The 23,539-nt window shown below is 39.2% G+C and overlaps 1 protein-coding gene and 7 non-coding genes across 8 annotated transcripts; 1 reads left to right on the forward strand and 7 right to left on the reverse strand.

Moving 5' to 3' along the window:
* Nucleotides 1-3,744: 3,744 nt before the first annotated feature.
* TRNAK-CUU (transfer RNA lysine (anticodon CUU)) lies at nucleotides 3,745-3,817 on the reverse strand. Its single transcript has one exon. It is a non-coding gene; the product is annotated as a tRNA-Lys (tRNA).
* A 1,122-nt stretch (nucleotides 3,818-4,939) lies between these two features.
* TRNAK-CUU (transfer RNA lysine (anticodon CUU)) lies at nucleotides 4,940-5,012 on the reverse strand. The gene has a single exon. It is a non-coding gene; the product is annotated as a tRNA-Lys (tRNA).
* A 211-nt stretch (nucleotides 5,013-5,223) lies between these two features.
* TRNAE-CUC (transfer RNA glutamic acid (anticodon CUC)) lies at nucleotides 5,224-5,295 on the reverse strand. Its single transcript has one exon. It is a non-coding gene; the product is annotated as a tRNA-Glu (tRNA).
* A 1,302-nt stretch (nucleotides 5,296-6,597) lies between these two features.
* On the reverse strand, nucleotides 6,598-6,669 carry TRNAE-CUC (transfer RNA glutamic acid (anticodon CUC)). The gene has a single exon. It is a non-coding gene; the product is annotated as a tRNA-Glu (tRNA).
* Nucleotides 6,670-8,374: 1,705 nt separating this feature from the next.
* Nucleotides 8,375-8,446, reverse strand: TRNAE-CUC (transfer RNA glutamic acid (anticodon CUC)). The gene has a single exon. It is a non-coding gene; the product is annotated as a tRNA-Glu (tRNA).
* Nucleotides 8,447-9,078: 632 nt separating this feature from the next.
* TRNAK-CUU (transfer RNA lysine (anticodon CUU)) lies at nucleotides 9,079-9,151 on the reverse strand. The gene has a single exon. It is a non-coding gene; the product is annotated as a tRNA-Lys (tRNA).
* Nucleotides 9,152-11,873: 2,722 nt separating this feature from the next.
* TRNAE-CUC (transfer RNA glutamic acid (anticodon CUC)) lies at nucleotides 11,874-11,945 on the reverse strand. The gene has a single exon. It is a non-coding gene; the product is annotated as a tRNA-Glu (tRNA).
* Nucleotides 11,946-12,168: 223 nt separating this feature from the next.
* On the forward strand, nucleotides 12,169-20,429 carry PIN1 (peptidylprolyl cis/trans isomerase, NIMA-interacting 1). The gene is made up of 4 exons (XM_072399647.1): nucleotides 12,169-12,314; nucleotides 15,904-16,104; nucleotides 18,783-18,893; nucleotides 19,980-20,429. The coding sequence occupies exons 1-4, from the start codon at nucleotides 12,257-12,259 to the stop codon at nucleotides 20,087-20,089; spliced, it is 480 nt and encodes a 159-aa protein (XP_072255748.1). The 5' UTR covers nucleotides 12,169-12,256; the 3' UTR covers nucleotides 20,090-20,429.
* The last annotated feature ends 3,110 nt before the right edge of the window (nucleotides 20,430-23,539 follow it).

Raw genomic sequence — 23,539 nt, forward strand, 5'->3', positions numbered from 1 at the left:
ATTAGGATGGTTAATTGTGGGTGTCTTCGTGTACCATCGACATGAACTGCCATCAATATAGCCTATGCCCAGGTATTTCTTAGAGCAACAATCATGTTGTCCTATCCCTCTACTGGAGTATACAATTCTTTTTTATTTATAGTTTCCACCTGAAACCATGGGGATTTTTCGGACAATCCAAAAAGTCAGCTCACTCCAATATCTGAGTGAGCTTACTGCTGCAAGGGGAATGCCATATTCTCTGAAGTTTACAGTTTATAGTTTTGAAAATTCTGGGAGATAAAAAAAATATATATAAACATTGGGATTAGAAGAGATTACCTTGTATATTGATATTTCCAGAAGTTTTGGGAGTTCCGGAATAAACATCACATGAGATTGTTTCTGATTGATTTATTCTGACTGTCCTATACAACTGTGTGTGTAATTGCTTTTATTGATGTTAATAAAAAAGTAATTTTTTTTTATTAATAAAATAGTGATCTGAAGTCTTGGATTGTCTGAAAAATCCCTGTGCTTTCAGGGGGAACCTATAAATGTAAAAGAATCATCTAAGAGTCATTTATCGAATTAAAAACACCCTGACATAGATATTAAATTATAATGCCCAAGGGGGCATTTGGCATTTTGGATCATTAATACTTACAATGCAGCCTTCAGCTATTGTTCATTGTCTCGTGCTTTTTTCAGTTTATATTAAATATTCTGTTTACAATAGAAACATTTCCAGCTATGGAACAATGCAAGTTATTCAACCTTACTACAACATTAGATAAAACATACCTAGTCTGCAAATAACATGCTTTACCTTATCATGTCAAAAGGAAAGAATAAATTTTCAATGTGGAATGATAACATAGGACATTTCTAACTGTTTTATTTGTTACTTGCCCTACAATATAAACACAGAAACCACTGAGTAAACCACTACAAAAAAGAAGCAATTATAAAACAAAGCACCTGATAGACAGGTGCTAGTGTAGAGATTGCCAATTTTTCAATGCATGTGATATTACAGCAGTAGGCCATGGAGGATTTCTTATGCTTGTGGTCTGAAGTTTAACAGGAAGAATATGATTCCCAACTAAGTGCAGCACAAATTAACAAATTTAGCACAATTAACAAATTCATGAAAACAATTCACAAGTGTTATTTGGCCTGAGCACCGTGGGAAGAATAAACACATGTATATCATGTGAGCTTCAACTCTGTTTTAAGCTTTGCTAGTACCTTCAAAACTAAATTGTAAAAGTTTTGATAGGGGATCCATGATTCTTGTATGGTGAAGAGAGGTAAAACTTTAGTTATTTTGGGACTAAAAAAAAACAGCTGCAGAAATTTTAGTTTTATTTTTAATATAAAAAGCATGACAAGTAGGGATGAGTATCAAAATTTGGACTAAGTAAAGCTTTTTTCAGAAACTAGACTTTTGAGGTTGGAATGAAAAAGGTAAATTCAACAATATCTTAAACATTTTCAGGGTTTTGGAATAGAGCTGATGATATTAGTTAATTGCAAAACTCCTGAACAGGAAATCATCAACAAAATTGGTGGGAATGTCATGCTTTTAAGAAAACCTAGTTTTTCTGTAAAGGAATCAGTTACTTTACAAATGCAAAGTTATTTTATGAATTAAATCAATAACACACCTAATGCACTTGAATAGAATGTCTTAACATTGTAGATTTTATTTTTTATTTTAATATAAAAATTAACATAATTGTGTTGTATACGTATTTACTCCTATTAAAAAAAAACTACATTAAAAAGAATGTGGGCTCCAATTTCATGTCAATAGCATGTACAGGGGTAAAGTAGTTTTCAATTACCTGAAATAAGGAAAAGGCAGGCAGCTTTAAAGAGCAGACTTTTTAACTATATTTTACGGTAACTATATTTGCAATTTTACTATTACTTACAGGGAAACTAACAAATCTATTTTTAAAGCAATTCATCTGACACCCAGCCTGCATTTCTTGGGGGAGTTCAATCACTGCTATTGAATACACATGCACATGGAAGATTCCCCGCCAGAGAATGTATACTGAATGTTAAACTCACTGGTTTAAAAATAGATCCCAACAATGTTTTTTTACATTTTTTTTGGATACATGATCCCACAGATCCCCAGAAATCTCCAACAATTTTTGTGGCAATACTGTGTTTTTCACTTTGCGATTTATAAAGTCTGTGGCCATAGCCTTTAATACAATACGTTAAAATAATTGAAGTCAAAATACCTACCATGAACCATGAATTGCAATCTTAACCATTCAAAATGACAAGCTGTGAATAGGTTGGACATATGTGCTGGCTCTCACATCAACTGTCCTCCCTTTAAACTTCACAGTGGATTCTTAAGTGTTCCAACTATGCAGACAGCTGGCTGTAACTGAAAATAGATCTTTGCACTCTACAATTTATTATCTTGTCATATTGCAAAGCTTTGTATAGTGAAAGACCTTATATGTTCATCTATATGTTTTACATTAAACAAAATATCCAAATGTAAAAAAAAAAATAAGAATGACAACAAGAAAAAAAAAAGGAAAAAAAAGAATAGAAAATTAATGTATCACATATTTATTTATTACATATAAAAGAAAAACAAAAAATAGCTCTGTCCTACAATAAATTGTGTTTATAAATATATTTGCAATATAAAAAATAATCACTTTTGCCAAAAAAAAGCAATTGATTGACAATATTCTTGGAGATTAGCAGACCTTTTCTGCATTAGCAAAACACTGTGTAAGAAAATACGCAGCTCTTTTAATGCCTGCAAATTTTGAATTGTCATCAGTACAATAAATCCTACACTTGTAGAAAACACTTGTTCCGATGAAAATGCCAAAGGGGAGAGCAACTTCATTTTTCAATTTTTTTCTTTCTGCTGTCTACAGAACCGTAAGTAAAAACTCCACATAAAAAACAAACAAACAAAAACACAAATTAGTTAAAGTTAAACCACTTTACATTGTACATGTTGATGTCAGCTGGGAGGTGGCCACATGACTCAAAATATTGTGTCCATCCTACAATTATCACGAAGACTAAAGGTAAGTATTTCTCTTTTTTCTCTTTCTCTATATTTTGATACCAAACATCACAATGATAGTAAACACTTTGCTCCATTTAAATTAGAAATATTACTTAGGTATGGAATCTGCCTGTGCTAATATGCTTCTTATAATGTAATGATTGTTTGATTGGTGTTCTGTTCCTCTACCTTTCATACTTTCTGATTAATTGACCCATTAGGAGTATGCTGCTCCTGCAAATTGTGGAACAATGGTGCCACAGTTAACATGTCTCTTTCAGATGTGTGACTGAAATGACCTAAAACAAACAATCCACTTTATATTCATGGAGTTAGCATTCTGTAGATTGAGTTTAGCAACAGCAATTTCTATAATCTGTCAGTGATGGGTTCACTTTAAGACACTAATACCATGCTCATAATAAAGCAATGAGAGCCTTTTTCCAGAGTTCTTTAAGATCCATGCTGCTTACCCTAAAAAAGGGAATCTCCCAACAAGGTGCTCAAACCTACGATCCTGAGATTAAAAGTCTCACACTCTATTAACTGTGCCAATAAGAAATTTCTTCCCCAATATTAGCAAATGCATTTTCCAAATAAATATTTTGTAAATATTCGGTCCACATGAAAAGCACACTCATGTTAAAGCATTATTCCAAATTTCTTCCAGATTCATGTTGCTTGCCTTAAAATGAAAAAGCAGCCTCCCAACATGGGGCTCAAACCCACGACCCTGAGATTAAGAGTCTCATGCTCTACCGACTGAGCTAGCCGGGCAGATGTGCCATGCACTTGGGCGCCTAATCCCCCCTAATGTTAGGGAATGAGCAAAACACACCTCAAATGAACATACATAAACATAGATTTGGCACACAACTGCATAAGCAAACCGGTTCTTAATGCATGTTTTTCTATGTACATATATATATGTACCCACCAGTTCAAAAGCCTCATAAGCATGAATTAGTATTATGTATGGTTGTTTCAATCAACATAAGCACAACAGAGAACATGACACAATGTAGTTGGAAAAGGCTTTATAACAATATGTAAATAATAATCAATAGCTTGATCATAATACTAAATTGGATATCATAAAAAAGCAACAACAACTATTTGAAAATGTGGAAGATTTAAAGTACTTTAAATTGTGTCTACGCAAGGTCATCATGGCACTACTGTATGTGTGATGTAGCCACCCAACTCAATGCGTTCCTATCTTTACTACATTCCTACATGCTGATTCATCCAACAATTGCACATACAAACTGCTCTTCAGCTGGAGTTAGCCCATTCCTAAAATCCCTGCCCATACACTACTAGATTGACAAACAGACTAGAGAAAGGGTAAATATATAGCGGTGGTCAAATTTGATTAGCAAACAGATTCAAACCACCCTGTGGAACATACAGCAAAGCACCTCAAAATATATTTAAGCTTTCTTCCGGTTTCAAAGTAAGCATGGTGTTCTTTCCTAGGAAAACCTGTATTTTATATCCATATCCTCTGACAGTCAACTGCCATTGACAGGCTCACTTTCTAAATTTCTCTCTTTATTTTCTCTTGCCATGTTCAGTGTGTAGAAACATTACTAAAGAGTTATGGAAGTTCCCATTTCTGACCCATTTCTGAAAACATAACAATTGTTTGATGTTCTGCTTCTCTGGCTTTCAAATTTACAGAATAATTTTTCCAGGGGGAGTATGTAGCTCAGGTGTCCAGCAAATTGACTGAAACAACTAAAAATAAAAAATTAAATTTACATTCATGGAATGTATGGTTTTGCCATAACATCTTCCATAATCTGTGAGCAATAGATCCACTTTAATAGCATGCTCATGTTAAAGCATTGGGTGCCTTATTCCAAAAATATATGCTGGTAAGACCACGTGTTTAGCCGCCCAACGTGGGGCTCGAACCCACGACCCTGAGATTAAGAGTCTCACGCTCTACCGACTGAGCTAGCTGGGCTGACATTAAAGTCCATACTGCCCAAGTCAAGGCTAAAACCCGTTAGGCTGGGAGGCGGGACCAGGTGGGAAATTGGAAATTTTGAAGTATTTTTAAATGTACAGCTTTTAGGTTTAAAAATACTTTGTATTCATACCACCAGGGGAGTAATGAAAAGCAAAAAATGACAATAGTAATTAGGAGTTAGCAGTAATTAGTTAAAAATAAAGTTTTCCCTGACCGGGAATCGAACCCGGGCCGCGGCGGTGAGAGCGCCGAATCCTAACCACTAGACCACCAGGGAAACTGCACATAATGCTTACATGGCTCGATCCTGAGGTTAAGAGTCTCAAGCTCATCTGAGTTAGCCGGGCAGATATTTAAATTAAGAAAAACCCAAATAAAAAATAAAGTATTATCTACCCTTCTTCTTGGTCATCTCAATAACTCGATCATCGATACTAAATTGGTAATGGAAAAAACAACAAAACAACTAATTGAAAACCTAGAAGATTTGAAGTTCTTTTTGAGCGTGGCTGTGCTAGGTCCCCATGGCACTACGATATTTATGATGTAGCTACTAACCCATTCATGTGCTTAGCAAAAGGACCAGAGAAAAGAATAAATGTACAGCTATAGATATATTTGACAGTAAACTTCAACCCCATGAAAGATGGAGCAAAGCAGCCTCAAAGCCAATCTGAGCTTCATTCCTGTTTCAAAGAAGGTATGGTATTCTTTTCTAGGAAAACCTGAATTTTGTATCCATTTCCTCTGATGGTCTTAAAGCAATTTCTGTTTATTTGCTCATCTTAAACTTTGTTTGCTAACTTTTCAGACAGCAATCTGCTTTATTTCCACTTGTCCATGTGTAGTGTGTAAAGATATCACTAAGGAGACAGGAAATGACATCACAATTGCTTACAACCATCAGCATGACTTGGAGGGTCACAAGTCCTCAGTTAGCAGACCTCTACATCTGGGCAGCCTACGTACCTCCAATTGGTGGGCAAACAGGTAATTGTATATTTGAGGCCAAGTGAAGTTACTTTTTAGAGTTCAGCTCTGCTTTGACAGGCAGAAAGAAACCACTGGCTATGACTGGCTTTGGTAAAGTGAACAAATAGGTGCCATAGAAGCTTGTGAATAACACACCCGCTACCACAGCACACATACTTTCCCTCACCCAGGGTTGACACCTAAATGGAAATTTACTTGTTGGGAAGCATTGGACTTGTTGCCAATGTTAATATGCAGAAAAGATAATAAGGCTGGAATTTTCTCTTGGCAGCCCTAGTGTTACCATGCTGTAGTACATGTTATTTTAAATGACACACCAATAGATCAAAGCAATGCAGTTTCAACACACATGCACTGCCACACAGAGTAACATGTATGGGATGTGTTGCACTATGGTGGAATCAGTGCCGTGTTTGCTATTTTTTTTGTTTTGCATTAGCAGCTCATTACAAATGAAAGTATAAAATACGATTAAGAGGTGGCACAACACAGGTGTGTTAAAACTCTTATTAGGCAAAGGCACTTCAACTACTACTAAAAAGCAAAAAAAGAGGAACAGACAACAGTAAAAGTTAAAAATGAAGTTTTCCCTGACCGGGAAATGAACCCGGGCCGCGGCAGTGAGAGTGCCGAATCCTAACCACTAGACCTCCAGGGAAACTGTTTATCTGTTTACATGACACGAACTCGAGATGAAGAGTCTCATGCTCTACCAACTGAGTTAGCTGGGCAGATATGCCAAAGATTGTTGAACCCAATCCAGCCAAAATATACTCCAAAAACACTAACAATATTTAAAATCTCTCTAATATTCCTATTTAAAATGTCACTAAAACCAAACAAGAAATAAAATACATTATTACCTGCCCTTCTGATTGGTCATCCCAATAACTCAATTATCAATACTAAACTAGTTATGGTAAAAAGAGAAAAAAAACAAATTGAAAACCTGGACGATTTAGAGTTCTTTACGAGGGTGGCTGTGCTGGGTCAACATGGCACTACCGTATGTATGATGTAACCACCCTACTCAATGTGTTCTGATCTGCACTACATTCCAACATGCTGATTTATCCAAAACTGTCACATAAAATTCCTCTTTGGCTTGAATTAGCCCATTTCTAAAATCCCCATCCATGTGTTATTTGATTAACAAAAGGATCAGAGAAAATATTAAATCTACAACTATGGATGTATTTGGTGGTAAATCTCGACCCCATGGAAGAAGGAGTAAAGCAGCCCCAAAGCATAAATGAGTTACCTTCCTGTTTCAACGCAAGTATGATGTACTTTATCTAGGAAAACCTGCATCTTGTATAACTTTCCTCATCTTGCTCATCTTAAATTTGCCTTTCTTTATGCTCTTTATTTCCTCTTGTCCATGTTTGCTGTGTAGAAGTATCACTAAGGAGCTATGGAACTTCCCATTGCTGACCTGTTTCTGAAAACTGTTTGGTGTTGTGGTTTTCTGCCGTTCAAACCTACAGAATGATTTTCCCAGGGTGAATTTGCAGCTCAGGTGACTCGCACATTGACTGAAACAACTTAAAATAAAAAATCAAATTTACATTCATAGAATTAGCATTCTACAGAATGTGTTTAGCTATAAACATCTTCCATAATCTGTAAGTAATCGATCCTCTTTAGTAGCATTGTCAAGGCATTGAGTGCCTTATTCAAGATTCATTTGGCCTGCACAGAGAATAAAAGTCTCCTGCTCTATCGACTGAGCTAGCCGGGCAGATATGAAATGAATCCAAGGCAGGTACATCATCATGGTACATGCAATCAAGATGGCCAAAGATCATTTGGAAGAGACAGAAAATAGCAGTGCCCGGTGCTGAAATGCAGACAGGTGAGTCGGCCGGGTTTAGTTCCACTTTAAATGTGGAACCAAACCCGCTACCACAGCACATATTCTTTGCCTCACACAGGGTTGACATCTAAATAGAATTTTACTGATTGGGAAGCATTAAACTTGTTGCTAATGTTATTATAAAGAAATTAAACTAAGGCTGGATTTTTTTCTCAGAAAAAGTGTCAGCAATAGTGTTACAATGCTGCAGCTTTTATTTTCAATACTGCTATTTATTTTAACTGATACCCCAATGCATTAAAGCCATGCAGTTTCAACACATACACACCATCCCAGAGAGTAACGTGTATGAGATGTGTTGCACTGCGGTGGAATCAGTGCCACATTTTCATTTTGCATTGGCAGCTCATTACAAAAGAAAGGGATGGCTTATGGAAACATACAATTAAGAGGTGGCACAACACAAGTGTGTTAAAACTCCTATTAAGCAAATGCACAAGGCATTTCAACCAGTAATACAATTTAAAAAGAAGTATAAAAACAACTTTTCCCTGACCGGGAATCGAACCCGGGCCGCGGCGGTGAGAGCGCCGAATCCTAACCACTAGACCACCAGGGAAGCTATGTGTATGTGGCCCACATGGCACTGTGCTGAGATTAGGAGTGCCATGCTCTACCACCTAAGCTAGCCAGGCAAATATTTATAATGTCACAGGTTTATAATTCTTAGGCATAACTCACCGAAATATGTCCAATATTTAATAAACTTTAATAATAAACTTTAAATAAAAAATCAGTTAAAAAAAAAATACAGAAACCTGTATTATAACTGTACAGTAGCATGTATAATATATAGATAATATATTTATATAAAGATTTTTTTGTATTGGACTCAATACAGCTATTTTGTATTGAATCCAATACAAAATTATTTGAATTTCCCGCCGCTCCTCCCGCCCTCACTGACGTCACTGGGAAACCCCAGAGAACGTCTCTACAGTTGCTGGCTGAAGATCGAAGAATGAAGGCGTGTCCTGAGGACCTGCAGGGACCAGCAGGACGCCAGGGGAACAAGGTGTTTTTTTTGTTTGTTTTTAGCGACCTTGAGTGTGACTCGGGATTACCGCTTATAGCATGTAAAATCACACTCGGGATAACCGCTAGGAGGGTGAATTGCATGCTCATGTTTAAAGCATTGAGTGCCTTATTCTTTCTTCAAGATTTTTTTGGGCTGCCCTAAAAATAGGCTACCGCCCAACGTGGGGCTCGAACCCACGACCCTGAGATTAAGAGTCTCATGCTCTACCGACTGACCTAGCCGGGCAGATATGGAAAGATTTGATGTACCAATGACTCTTGAGCCCACATGAAGGCAAATATTTCTCCCTAGGCTTAGTCTACATGGACTGTTTCCCCAGCGTTTAACCTGAGGCTTTTAAAGCCCATGTTTGAAGTCCCCATGCATTCCAATGGGCTAATCTACACCAGGACGTTTCCTTCAGGCACATTTTTCAGCCATATCTTAAACGTTGCTTGCAACGTTTAAAAAATAAAAACGCTGGTAAATCGCGGGAAAACGCGTCCATTGATTTTAATGGGAGCACTTTCCTGCGTTAATGCATGCTAGAAATTGTCAATAAAAAAGCTTCTATTGATTTCAATTGGAGGCTTTTACAAACTTTTTAACAATGGCCTGTGTCCTGTGTCACTATTCTGTGTGTCATGCATGATTAATTACATGTACTATGCTGTTAAAAATTAACACCTATGCCTGGCACGTGTGAAATTGTCTGCCATTGTGTTTGCTTTTGGTGCTATTCACACCTGCAAATGATGTCATTCATTATCACTTGTGTGTAGTCATTGTCTTTAATTGTGCTTCACTTTGCACTCTTTTCACTCTATTTTGTGTATACTGTTACGTTTGTCACTGTACTCTTGCATGATCACATTATCACATGTATGCAGGGATGTATGTACTTCCTGTACTTGCAGAAATCACTTCCCAGGGTTACAATTTCCATTTCTACCAAGTGCTAAAACGCTTGTATAATCGCGGTAAAACGCAGCATAGACGTTTTCCAGCATTTAAAAAAAGTTTTAAAAAGTTAAAAAAGTGCATAAAAACGCTTATAAACGCAGTAGGAACGTTTACATGCCTTTTTACAAAAGGTCCATGTAGACCCAGCCTAATATAAACAAATGGCAAAACACACCTCAAATAACATACACAAAAACAACACACAACCTCAGAAAGAAACAAAAAATGCTCATTAGTCCAAAAATCCTCACAAGCATTAAGTAGGATTTTGTATGTTTGTTTCAATCAACCTAACCACAACAGAGGGATTCAGGGATACAGCTAAATTTAAACTGCCAAACTGAAGTAAATAAATTCAGTGAAAATAACAATCAAATGCAGATATTTCCAATGGCATACAAATAATAGCAGCAAGAGTCGGATGTTACCAATGGGGGCAAATCGTTTGCAAAAAAAGAAACAGATTCCAATAATAAGCAGCTACTCCAGTGATACTCCTGATACCCAGTAACAGGCCCCTTAGGGACATGGGAAGGAGATTCCCTGGTCCACAACGGGGCGAGGGTTAGCCTTCTTCGCACATCCCACTCTTTTTGCCGTTTTTGCCCAAACTTTTGGCAAAGAAGGGTCACTGTTGCAAGTGCTTGTGGAGGGGCAATGGTGGCGCAATAGAAAGTCAAAGATTTGCTAAGTCAGTCCAGGTCTGCTCTCCCATCTCATCTCTGTCATTTACATTAATTTAGAAGCCCCCACTGTGGGTGTATCATCAGGCAAGTTGGGCTTACAGAGCCCAGCTCTTAGGTTTGTCTCAATTTTAGGTTTATATCATGGAGGAAGTCATTGTTGTAGAAATAGACAGGCAATGTACCTTTTGTAATAATGTGTCTTATCTGCTTGATTGCCGCAAGTTTCTGACCACAAAGCTGAGCTGAGCATACACAGCCTCAGCTTTGGTTGCCTTTACTTCTCAGCTTCCCCTGCGTATGCTGAACGCGTGCGAGTTATGCCATCATGGCACAGCCAACCAAGATGGCCAAAGATCATTTATTAGAGAAGCAAAATAGCAGCACCCAGTGCTGAAAGGCAGACAGGTGATTCCGCCAAGTTTAGTTCCAGTTTAAATATGACACTCTGTCATGGAGGAGTGTACAAGTTGCCACTGGGGTAATAATTTAAACTGAATACCCCTACTTTGAAAAGTCCTTCAACTGAGATGTGACCACTGTGGCCTAGTTACCCTACAATCCACACTGGAAGTAGTAAACAATGGTGACGCCATCTTTTATCTACCAAGAGAACTTAGGAGACAGGCCGAAGGCGGGGCTCTAAGGACAGGAGGTGGGGCATATGCAGTCTAATCCTTGCCTCTAACCACATGAAGCTCCACCTCCCATCTATTAGCTTAGGGAAAACAGGAAATGAAATCACAACTACCAACGTGGCTTGGAGAGTCACTAGGCCTCAGTTGGCAGACCTCTACATCTGGGCAGCCTACATACCTCCAATTGGTGGGCAAACATGTCATTGTATATTTGAGCCCAAGTGGAGTTTTTTTTAGGGTTCAGCTTTGCTTTGACAGCCAGAAAGAAACACTTGCCATGACTGGCTTTGGTGAAGCACTTTGGGGCAGAGTCCTCTCCTCCTGTGTCATTGTCTGTATCTGTCATTTGCATCCCTTATTTAATGTACAGCGCTGCGTATTATGTTGGTGCTATATAAATCCTGTTTAATATTAACAACAATAAAAGTGAACAAATCGGTGCAGTTTCAACACATACACACTGTCACACAGAGTAACGTGTATGAGATGTGTTGCAGTGACACGTGCACTTTTTTTTCATTTTGCATTGACAACTGAAAGGGAAACATACAGTTTAGGGCTGGCACAACACAGGTGTGTTAAAACTCCTATTAGGCGAATGCACAAGTCATTTCAATCATCAATATAAATTGAAAAAAAGGACAAAAAACAGTAATTATGAGTAAGTTAAAAATAAAACAAGCTTTCCCTGACCGGGAATCGAACCCGGGCCGCGGCGGTGAGAGCGCCGAATCCTAACCACTAGACCACCAGGGAAGCTGAAGCCATAACTAAAATGGATTCATAACATGTAACATCATGTGATCAGAAAATCGCGCGCATTTAACCATCCAACACGCACTTCTAACCACACCCCCTTTACTCCTTCCTCCGCCCCCATGAAGTCCGGTTGGACTCCCTCTCTCCCGCTCGATTCTTCTATCGTCTCATCCAAGACGTCGGCTAAGTGTTATTTACCACACGCTATGTCGTCATTACGCACGTGATGGCTACGTCCGGCCAGTGACAGACGTCGAGCTGACAGTGACGCCATTTGAGGAGGAGCTTAGACTGACGCAGGATTGAAGATGGCGGATCAGGAGAAGCTTCCACCCGGGTGGGAGAAACGGATGAGCCGCAGCTCCGGTAAACGAGGACCGGGGGAGGGGGGTGATCCTGCGCCTCTCTGTTCGCAGTTGTCGCCATACTTACGCACAGAACGAAGTTACTGCAAATCTCGCAGATGTGGAGTGTGACCGAACTGTGAGGGGGCGGGTGAACGCGTGATGCTGTAACGATCGTTATAATGAATACCGATTAATGAATATTTCGTCTCAGGGAGACTTCAGTGTGGGGGTTTGAGTAAATGCGCCGTGGAGTTTGAAGCAATAAAAACACACACAAGACCTAGGTATCAGCCATAGGATATATGTATATCAGGCCTGAGACAGCGTTGGTTTAAAAGTTATTAAAAAAAAACATGTTTTTCTTTCCACCAGGAAGTTTGCATGCTTCCCACACTTCCTGGTGGGTCGGATACTGTATCTCCACCTCCCCCCATAGATATACTTGGTTCATTCTGCTGCCAGCTCCATCAATGCAGGTGGGAGGAACCACTTCATAAAATTGTGTGGGGGGGGGGTCCAATACTGACTGGGGATGAAGTGTCCTCAACAGTGCCTAAATCTTAACGAGGAACTAAACTGAAAACTGCCAAAAAAACACCTCCAATCCCGCAGGGCAGTCCAATCTATCCGCGGGTGTCTTGCATCGGGTCCTTCATCGTCCTGGAGCTGGCGCTCTGGGCGCCGCCATCTTCCTCCGGGTTCTTCCTTTTTGCGCAAAGATAAAAATTTGCCAATTTCACGCATGCCTAGTGAGATCGGTAAGTTTTGTTTCCATCCTATGTCACCTGATCTCGCACCTGGGTTGGGGATCCCAGGGGACTCTGCACTACCATTCAGGGGGTGGTGCTGCTTCTTTTTTTTTTTTTTTTTTTTTTTTTTTGAAAGGGTGTTGTACCAAAAAAAAAAAATTGGATTTTTACCTTACCTTTAAGGGTTGTGTACCCTTTTATGCAGAAGTGACATTTCTGAGTTTAGGTACGCTTTAAGCGGGTCATCCATAAGGTAACCATTGGCAGGAGCCTAGGATTCAGTTAATGGTCAGGGGCCCCAGGTACAAGCCTCATTCTCCTGCAGTAATCCAGGGCACAGTGGATGGCCTGGTCCCCTCCCCCCCATAATCTTCTTGCTCTTGCAGTAACGCAGGGGCCCTATACAATCGTTCTGCTCCTGCAGTAATCCAGGGGCCCTCAGCTACAGCCCTCATGCTTCTGCACTGAATCAGGAATATGGCACTGTTGAATCTAGGCACTTCTGTTACTTCACAAGGGAGATTCTGTCATCTGATGGGAGTATCCATCCCAATGTGGGTAATGCAAATAGAAAGGCTCCTTCTGTACCTTTTGCAGGCCATGTCAGCCAAAAACATGGCGGGTCAAAGCTGTTACTCTGCCCAGGGCCCTGGTCATCCATGAGCACGACAACAATTTTGCTTTCCTATTGATTAAGGCGTAAGTATTTAGACTTCTTCTCCAAGGTGAAGCTGCATGGATGTGTTTCAGACAGGGTCTCTTTATTTTCAATTGTTGCATGTAAATAATGTCAGATTTTATTTATTCGTGAGAGGAGCCTCTGAAACTTGTGTTATCTATGATGAAATTGTATGCTATACAAAAAAACAAGTTTCCTTACAGCAACCCCGGCTGAACATTCCTTTCCTTCTCTTCACCGTATTCAGCCATTTTCATTCTCATATATTTAGGCATGGGAAGGTCACTGCCACGTCTGTCTGATCGCTACAGCACCTTCTTTGTTACATACCTGGGTTGGAAAAAAAAAAGGCATAAGTTCATTGAGTTCAACCACTAGGGAAATAAATATTTCCCAGATAAAAACCTATGGACATAGTTGATCCAGAGGAAGGCAAAAACTGCTGCATTGGGGGAGATGCAATATGTAGCACCCACCCGCAGCAGACCAAGAGATCAGCATTTCTCCATCAGGCTTCCTCTAGAGGTTGCTAGGGATTCCTTCACCAATTTGAAAATAGCAGGTCTGTTTAATTTGTTTAATTGATACCAATGTTTTTTTTTGTTTGTTTTTCTTTTTGCTACCTGTAATAGTGACATTCTTCCTTCTGACCACCAGAATAATTTCCTGTGAGCTGTGGATATAGTAATTAAAGAACAGGCTTCCTGAAGACCTGACAGTAACTTCAAGGGTTCCACCATGTTAAAAAAAAAAAAAAAAACCTTCAGAAAAGCTGCATTAGAGAATGTATGGGGGTGGTGATACGCATTTGGCCACCACTGCCTACTGTTAATCTGCAGACATTAGTTCTTTAAGGCACTGGGCTGTGGTGCCAGTGACTGGGAAGGTGCCAGCCATTGGGAGCCATGAGGGAATGTTTGTTCCCTCCTTGGGGCTGATCCTGCCTTTACTGTTTGTGTGTTAGCTTGCATTTATATGTTTACCAGAAACTTCAGCTTGAAAAATGCAGGCTGTTCTTAAAGTTGTGAGGACATAGTGCACTTCGGTATGTTCCTGGACTGGAGCTCATATTTTCTTTCAGAAAAAAAAAGTTGCATATGCAAAATACAAAAAAAGATATTTAAAAGTTCCATACCACATGAAAGCAACACATCACCTCCATCTGCCGTGACAGCTCTCCATTTTTATCCCGAATAAAAACACTAAATAGTTGTAGAGGAAGAGGGGAGACCCAACTTGAACTATAGTAATATGTGTCTAAAATTAGACTTAGTATTTTTTTTTTTTTTTTTGCAAGCCCCTCTTACATATAATTCCAAGTAATTTTTTCTTATTGTACCCAGATTGGGATTCTTTCTTATCATAGACAAGTCACCTATTCATTTCGGGTTTATCACTGCCCTCTTCTATACTTTTCAAGGATCACCAAGCAACCAGAGTTTCAGTTGGTTTCTAACAGCTCAGAAGCACCTCTGCGTTTACAGTAAAGGTTTGGTAGGCTGCTTTGATTTGCTCAGACAATACATTTGTTTCATCTGGTTTACTTTAAAATGTCTATGAAACCTAGGGTCTGTATTAGAGGGTGTTGGTACCCTGTTTCCCCGATTATAAGGCACTCTCTTATATTTTTTGAAATGCCAAAATATGCCCTGGGTCTTATTTTCAGGGGATGTCTTATTTTTCCATGAAGAAGACTACAGTACACATTTATTGTTGAAAGTCACTCATGATCACTCTACACACGCAGGATCAGATATCTGGAGCTGTCTTATAAACGGGTGAGTGTCCTATTTTAATTATTTTTTTAAAAATCGGGGGTGGCTTACTTAATGGGGCTGTCCTAAAATCGGGGAAACACGGTAGCATCAATTTTAAACACAGCTACCTCTCAAGGATGTGGGATGTTACATTCTACTCTTGTTTCTTGTTTTCTAGCATTATTACTGGTGGTCACTGCTGTCAACATGACAGCTGGGAAATGCTATATATATTTTGTTGCATAGGCAGTTGTCAAAATGTAGCTCATGCTGGTCAAAAAAAAAAAAATTGCAAATATTTAATTTTGGTGTTATATAAAGTAACCATATATTGTCATTTTATTTATTTTCCAAATCTATGGTACAAAAAGAGTTTGTTGTATACAGTTTTTACGAACCCCCCCTTTTTTTTTTCTTGTACAGGACGTGTTTACTATTTCAACCACATGACTAATGCAAGCCAGTGGGAGCGACCCACCGCAGGTGGCAAGAATGGGCAAGGAGAGCCTACAAAAGTTCGATGTTCTCACTTGTTGGTGAAGCATAACCAGTCCAGGCGTCCTTCATCGTGGCGGCAAGATCGAATCACACGCAGCAAAGATGAGGCCTTAGAACTTATTAATGGTAGGTAACCAATAAAAGGATATTGATGACTGCTCATTATGAGAACATCATCAGGAATCCTTTAGCAGTATCTTCACTAAAATGATGCTGTGTGATAGTGTGTGTGCCCTGTCTGGCATCATGCCTTTGATGGCCTAATTTCCCATAAATCTTTAACCTCTTGTGTTTTTTTGCTGCTGTACATCTTCCCAGGAGGCAGCTAGTGATGGTCATTATTCCCTGCTGTTGTATGGCCTTCTTATTGTTGAGCATTATGGACATGTAACGCTATACACTAAAGCAGTGTCTTTCAACCTTTTTTTTTAGCCATGGCACATTTTTTACATTGAAAAAATCCTGCGGCACATCACAAACCAAGAATATAACAAAATGACACTCAAGCTAATTCTCCTGTCTCTAAGAATAAACAAGGCAATTAAGCTACTTGCTGCATCCCACTTACATGGGAAAGTATTACATTACTCTGCCAGTTACTACTGCACAGACACTCGACAATGGTAATTTGATAATTTACCTACAATGTCATAGCTGTATATCTATGTAATTGAGGCTCTGACCTGAGAAAGCAAACCCTCGCCACCTTCACACAGAGTGCAGTATGACATAGATATCTTCTGTAACTACTTGCAGTAGAGTTTTGGTCCCTGCAGCCTATTACCTTACCTCCAGTCTTGCTGCTCCTATTATAAAGGATTCTGGTGCGGCCCTCTAATTACTTGGTTATCTTGACAGACCTTCAATCCCCTCACGTTGTCTCTCCAGTGTTAAGCTAGGTACACATGTCCAATGGTTCTCGCCCGATAATCGATTCAGGGCCGATATCGAACAAGAATCTGGCGTGTACAGCACCCGTCATCCATCGTCCAAACAACCGTCCTGGCGGATCCACGGACAAAAAACAATCCTAATGCTAGGGAAGATTTTTATGAATCTTCTGTAACCCAGCCCTTATCAGAGTTGTTTCTGCTCAGCCACTTTGCATCTCTTCAGCTTGGTCCACTAAATTAAAGAAAATTCTTTCTGTTTGCCCGATACAATTGGTTCTGGGAATGCTGGGGCAACAAATGTCTGATGTCGTCTTTTTGATATAAACTACCACTGTGCATTATTTTTGGTCTTCCTAATCTTGGAATTTTAAGTAGAACCCAGTATTGATTAGTTACTATTCATGTGGAGTTCCAGAAGAGTAATGCAATGTTTGTGTAGCGGTACTGGAACTGTATGGAACTGTTTAGCTGTAATTGTTCCTAATATATTCATTTATTCATTCTATGGATCCTTTATTATAGGTGTGAGCCACAAAGTAAATGCATGCTTCCCCTTACCATGTCCTAATGATTTCTGAATAGCGAAGGATCGGCCTTCGTTTTAAACCTTTGCTGTCTTTTTTTTTTTTTTAAGAGCATCTCAAAATTGATAAATGAAAGCCTTTGACACAGGTCCTCAGGATCTTGCCCCCCAAAAAATATTTTGTAGTTTTGTGCTGACTTCTAGAAAAGCAGTTAGCCAGTTACACAAGCAGACTTTGCATTTTTTGAGGGATTCTTTGAGTTGACTTCTCATTTAGAAATGTTTGTAAATATAAATCTTTTATTCTATTTTCTGTACATTTTGAAGCTGACTGGAGGCCTATAACACAATTGTAGGTAACAAAAAGAAAGAACAGTGGGATATAAATCCACTTTCTTAAAAACAGAGTGAGCACAGCATGATAATTTATACCGTGGGCTGCTGCAAAAATAAAACAGAAATTTTATTAGCTGCATTTAAAATCGGATGTATAAAAAACGAAGCCCTACAGCAAAGCTTTTGTTTTGCTGTGTAGGGTTTTTTCATTGCAAAAAGTAACAGCGTTTTGACTGATTTTGTTTTTTTGTGATAGTATAAAATTTGTCTGAGGTTTAGAGTTCACGTTGATGTAAACCCACAGTACCACTTACAAATGTAGGTACAATACCTGAACATCCCATTCCAAAGTCCCCATATTGACCTGCTCTCCCAGGAAGGTTTGTCCCAAGGATTTGTAATGACTGTGGAATTCTTGTTCATTCAGCAGAAATAAATAGTCATGTTTGTGAGGTCAGGTACTGATGTTTGACGAGTCTCGTTTAATTTCATCCCGAGGGTATTCAGTAAAGTTGGGGTGGATCTCTGTGCAGGACACTTGAGTTCCCTCACTCCAAAGCTATCATCACATGTCTTTTGGATGCACAAGGGGTGCAGTCATACTGGAACACAAAACTGCCTTCTCTAGTCAGCTACCACCAATGCATTGTAACAGTACATTCATGTAAGGTAGGACGTTGTAGTCCCGCTGGATCTCCAAGAAAGAAATGTCCTTGGAAAAGTTCACTGAAGTCATGTGAAATGAATGCTGGGACTTTGTGACCTGTCTGTTTCATATTGTTAGTTCGCCTTGACATTAAAGTCCCTTTGTACACCAATTGCCACAATACTCAGTAAAACATGTTACACAGCTGTAAGAAGGAGCACATGTGTTTGCATCTTTTTAAGTGGCAAGAAAATCAGTACAAGTACAAAATTTAAATGTTTGGTTGCTGCCCAATTAGTTTAAATGAGTGTACCATGCAATAATAAATATACTCGTACAACACAACATAAATTATACAGGTATTTCATTGTATTAAGCTATTGATATTTTCTTTGTTCTCTTTTAGGTTATATACAGAAAATCAAATCTGGTGATGAGGATTTTGAAGCTTTAGCCTCACAGTTCAGCGATTGCAGTTCTGCTAAAGCTGGAGGAGATTTAGGATCATTTGCGAGGGGTAAGTGTTAATTTCTGCTATGCCTCTAAATGAATTCTTTGACCCCTTAAACCTTTTCTATATTACAATTTTTTTATAGGGCTCAGAGTTACCACCAAACCCACTGTGTTTTTGTTTAGATTTAGATGTTCCAATATTCCTTTTGCATTTACCTGCTTCCTGAAATGCCTTTCTTTATATCCAGTGACACCACCAGGCTAACCAAATTCTTTCAGAAGCAGCTGCTGAGATTTCAATTCCTAATAATGTAGGGATACCTCCAGAACTACATTTCCAAAATTTACTTTTATACATGGTGTGAGCAGCATTGTTTTGTTAGTTCTGTAGTCCAGTAGGCAGGGCTGACAACACAATTTCAATGCAGCAGTGGCCCTGTATTGACAAACAAGTTAGATTTACAGGTATTGTTCTGTCTGGAGAGTTTGTAAATGTGGAAATGTGTTTGGATTGCAGAGATGTGCTGACCCAGAGTGACTAGAGCCCATCCATACCCTTTTTAGGACATAAGACAGCTGAAGTTATGGCTTGAAAAGTGCTCATTATAAACACGTCGACATGTTATCCGTAGATGAGGAGTATTGCTAGTACATATTGATCATGTCTACAAGCAATGATGTAAGATTCTGGTGGCTCTATTATTACATAGAAAGTTTGGCCTTTTATAGGTGGCACTGATAATCATGTACATCACTAAACTGGCAAGACTGGTAAGAGATTCAGGTTTCTATCATGAATTACTGGCTTCAAATGAAATTTTCGTTTACTCCCAAGGCTCCCATGGTCGATGCCATAATAATAGGCACCCAAAAGTACCATCACGTGCTTGCAGATCTATAATCTAATTCTAGAATGAGCCATAGTCCAGCCTCTTTCTGCTTCCTGCACACTACTTGTCCCATATTGATTTCCCTAAAGCTTTATAGTGTATATGCCTTTAGTTTGCATTAAAGACTAGTATTTCTTTAAGACTGTCTCAATGTTGCAACTTTATTTTCAGTTTTTATGATTTTTAAACCCATATGCACATCCTGAAAACATAATGCTGCCTTCCTACCTAATTGCCTGTAACTGTTTTGTGTTCTGCAGGGGCCATGCAAAAACCATTCGAAGACGCTTCCTTCGCTCTGCGGCCGGGAGAAATGAGCGGACCTGTGTTTACAGATTCTGGCATCCACATCATACTCCGCACAGAGTGAATCCTCTGTCACAGGGAATCCTTACCCTTATTGGAAATGAGGAACCATGTGTGGGGAAGGAGCAGTAGGGCAGCTGGGAAGGGATAGATTAGGCTTTAAAATACCTGGGGATTCTTTTTCAGCGTTACAGGTATGAGAGAGTCTATATACTGATGTAATGTGTAGCAGGTTACATCAGCCTTGTATTAATATTGAACATTTTTATGGTAAAGCATCCGCTTGAAAGAATGGGGGTATTCCGTAATATAGGGATTACATGTATATTCCCCCATATGTAAAAGCTGACTAAGGGCTCGTACTCATAAACGTTCCTCAACGTGAACACCCCCCCCCCCCCCCCCCCCCCCCATCCCAGTGCATTAATATTAATGAAAATTTAATGCAAGTGTCCATAATAAAGACTTTTGCTCTCTGGAGTGAATATGGTTTCCAGTTGGTATTGGCTCGCCAGCTGGGTATTTGTTCCTGACTTGGATTAGCAGTCATCTCTTCTCTGACTCTAGGGAGAGTTTATTAGGACAGATGCACTTGGGATCAGGTGCTAACCTGGTGTCTGTAATAAATGCTTCCTATAGATGCCCATACTTGCAATATTTAGGCATGCATTAGAATCTTACTTGTTTGTCAGGGGCTTGTTATAAACTAGCTCGGCTTTTTAGCAGTTTTCACAAACATTGTAACATTCAGAACATTTAGTACAAGACTAAATTGCCTGCCACATGTGTTTTGTAGCAGCACTTATAAACCTCTCCCCGGTAAGAGTCAGAGCATGGGGCCATGGCAGTGAGGAACCTTATTGAATATAAGCCCTAATAGCAAAGTAGGAATGTGTTGATACCATTATGTTGTTGTTTATGCCTCTTCCAGTAGAAAATTGCTTAGCTTCTTATTCTGAATGCCAGTTGTGGCTTTTGCTTCTACCATATTGTATTAGGCACCAGTTCCATGATCTCCTCGATTCAGACTATTTGTGGCTAGTTGCAGTATTTTGGCATCAAGCTGCATAGAACTGTGCATGTTATTAGGTTCCTGTCATCATTCTATCATCCTGCGCACACTCCTAGGAATGATCCTGTTTTAGTTATTGCTGTACAGTTTCAAATTTCTCCACTGAGCTTGTTTCTGATTAGGATTCCATTATGAAGCAGCTGGCACCTCCTCTAATATTTATGAGATACCAGATTTTAATGAATCGATCAGTTACATTCGCACTCAGTAACTTCAGCTGGCCAAATAAGAGTTTCCATTTTACATAAGAATGACAGATGGACTTCTATGTCTTTCTTACGCTTATTTTTAAAATAGTGCTGTTTGTCAGCATGAGCTCTGCCATAGCGTGGGCTAAAGCACTCTATATAAAAAAACATTGGCAGTTGGCTTCAGACAGAGCTGGATGGTGGTTGGCTGTTTGATCAGGCCATACTTGTGCCTAATAATACAGCCACCAAAATAGAAAAACCTGTGTTAGGAGTACCAGACACACTGTTGGTTTCTCTGGGCAGCTGCTCTATTCTTGCATTTTCTGGTCTTTATACATTAGGCTTAGTGCGCTATGCTCGCCCTTTCGAAAAATATTTCGACTTTTTCAAAAATGAATACTGCTTCAGCTCCATTGCTGTAATTATATGGAGAGGTCTCACTGCATGCAACTTCACTTCACCTATACAGAAGGGCTTTCATTTATTGAATCAGGTGTTATAATCAAAAAAGGTCATTCATCTCAAACAGAAACCATTGAGGCTGTGTGTATTGGAGATCAAATTGAGCTAAATATATTATTTGCAATTTTTTGCAAATCTCGTATGCAACTGTTGTCCTAACTGCCTCTTCTCTGCTTCATATTTGGTTGCTGAGAATTGCCTGTAATCATGATGGGCTAATTGTGACTTATAGAGGAAGGAGGACCCAAGCTCTTGAGCATGCACCATAAAATTTGGGGAGCCCAGGGTCATATACAGAAGGACCTGTAGGACGTGTCCATTACAATAAATGTTTTTTTTTTGTTTTGTTTTTTTAACATGTCTGAAGGTTTAGTTTAAGGAACAATATTTCAATGTTAACTTGATGGCAGAAGTGTTGTTTTTTTTTTTTTTTTTTCAAATTGTCATCTTAGGTTACAGAAAATCGAAAAAAACTTTCATGTCTTTAACTGCTTTTGGAGTGTACCTTACTATTTATATTGGTATTCAGAACTGTAAACTGAGGACGGCAGAATCAATCCATTAAAACTATGACCTCTAAATTGTGCTTCAGATTCTTTAGGGTCCCAATAACCAGCAAGGTGGCCAAAGTCACTTTTACATTATCTCTAAATTGGTAAGGGAGATGGAGACTAGGCCTTTTGTCACCATTAGAGATTAAGACGCAACAAACTCTTCTGAGGCAGCTTATCTGGAATTAGAAGCCTTTTTTTTTTTACTACACAGAGGAGCCAGTGAAATATCTATGGACACAATGCTTGATTTGCTGACCTTCTTAATCTTCCTTTGAAGGTGTCATCTTGTTGGGGGACGTCTAAAAAGAATGTTGATTGTCTAGCTTTTTCTGTTACATCATCTACCGTCTACATCTGCGAGGTATCCAAGAAACGTATACCAAAGTGTGCATGTATTTGGCTATTACAACTACAAGATGATGTTGTCTACAAGATGTGCAACTACAAGTATATTGTCAACTACAAGATGATCGAAACTCAACTGGGGCCAATACTTTATAGTTCTGGATAGACTGGGGAAGGGTTACAACCTGATTTTCAGCACTTCTTGTCCTGATGACTGGGCAGTGTTTTCCCCAGCAGGGAGCACCACTTGGCAGTTTTTGGGTCCTTAATGCAAAGTTGGGTCTCAATACGGGGGCCATCACCCACTTACAGCTTTTTCCCACCCAGCTTAAGAAACATTTCTTGGGAGAATACTGCTGGGTGTCATAGACAGAAGCAAATGGGCAATGTCTCCAGTGAGGGCAGAGATGGCAACATAAATTTTTTTTTTTTTTTTTTTTTTTAGCTGTCTGTGTGTGATTCAATCTAATTTTTATTTCCACCTATTGTCCTGTCCTGGTGATGCCCTCTGCACTGGTATGTTGTCTGATGTTTGATATTAGAAAGTGAAGTGCGATTGCTATTATTAGGTCACTAAGGGCGATTCTAATACCTTCCCCAGTCTATAAAACCTTAAAAAAGTGCTCTGGAGAGTTGTGTGAAAATGGATCAGGTAAGGCTGCTATGGCAGGCAAGGTCTTTGTTGCAATAAAAGTTTGGCCCCATCTAAGTCTTTGGTGACAGAGTATTTAGGCTTTGGTTGTTCAGTTTGCTATTGAGGTCAAATAAATGACACTATTCTGGATTTAGCAAGGGTTAGGAAATAGTACAACCATAAAAACTTGGTGTAGTATACCATTCAGCCAGCCCTGTGACTTAAATCATCTTAAGGACTTATATTTTCCTGATTC

This window comes from Pyxicephalus adspersus, chromosome 2 (genome assembly GCF_032062135.1).
Source record: "Pyxicephalus adspersus chromosome 2, UCB_Pads_2.0, whole genome shotgun sequence".
Classification (NCBI taxonomy): domain Eukaryota; kingdom Metazoa; phylum Chordata; class Amphibia; order Anura; family Pyxicephalidae; genus Pyxicephalus; species Pyxicephalus adspersus.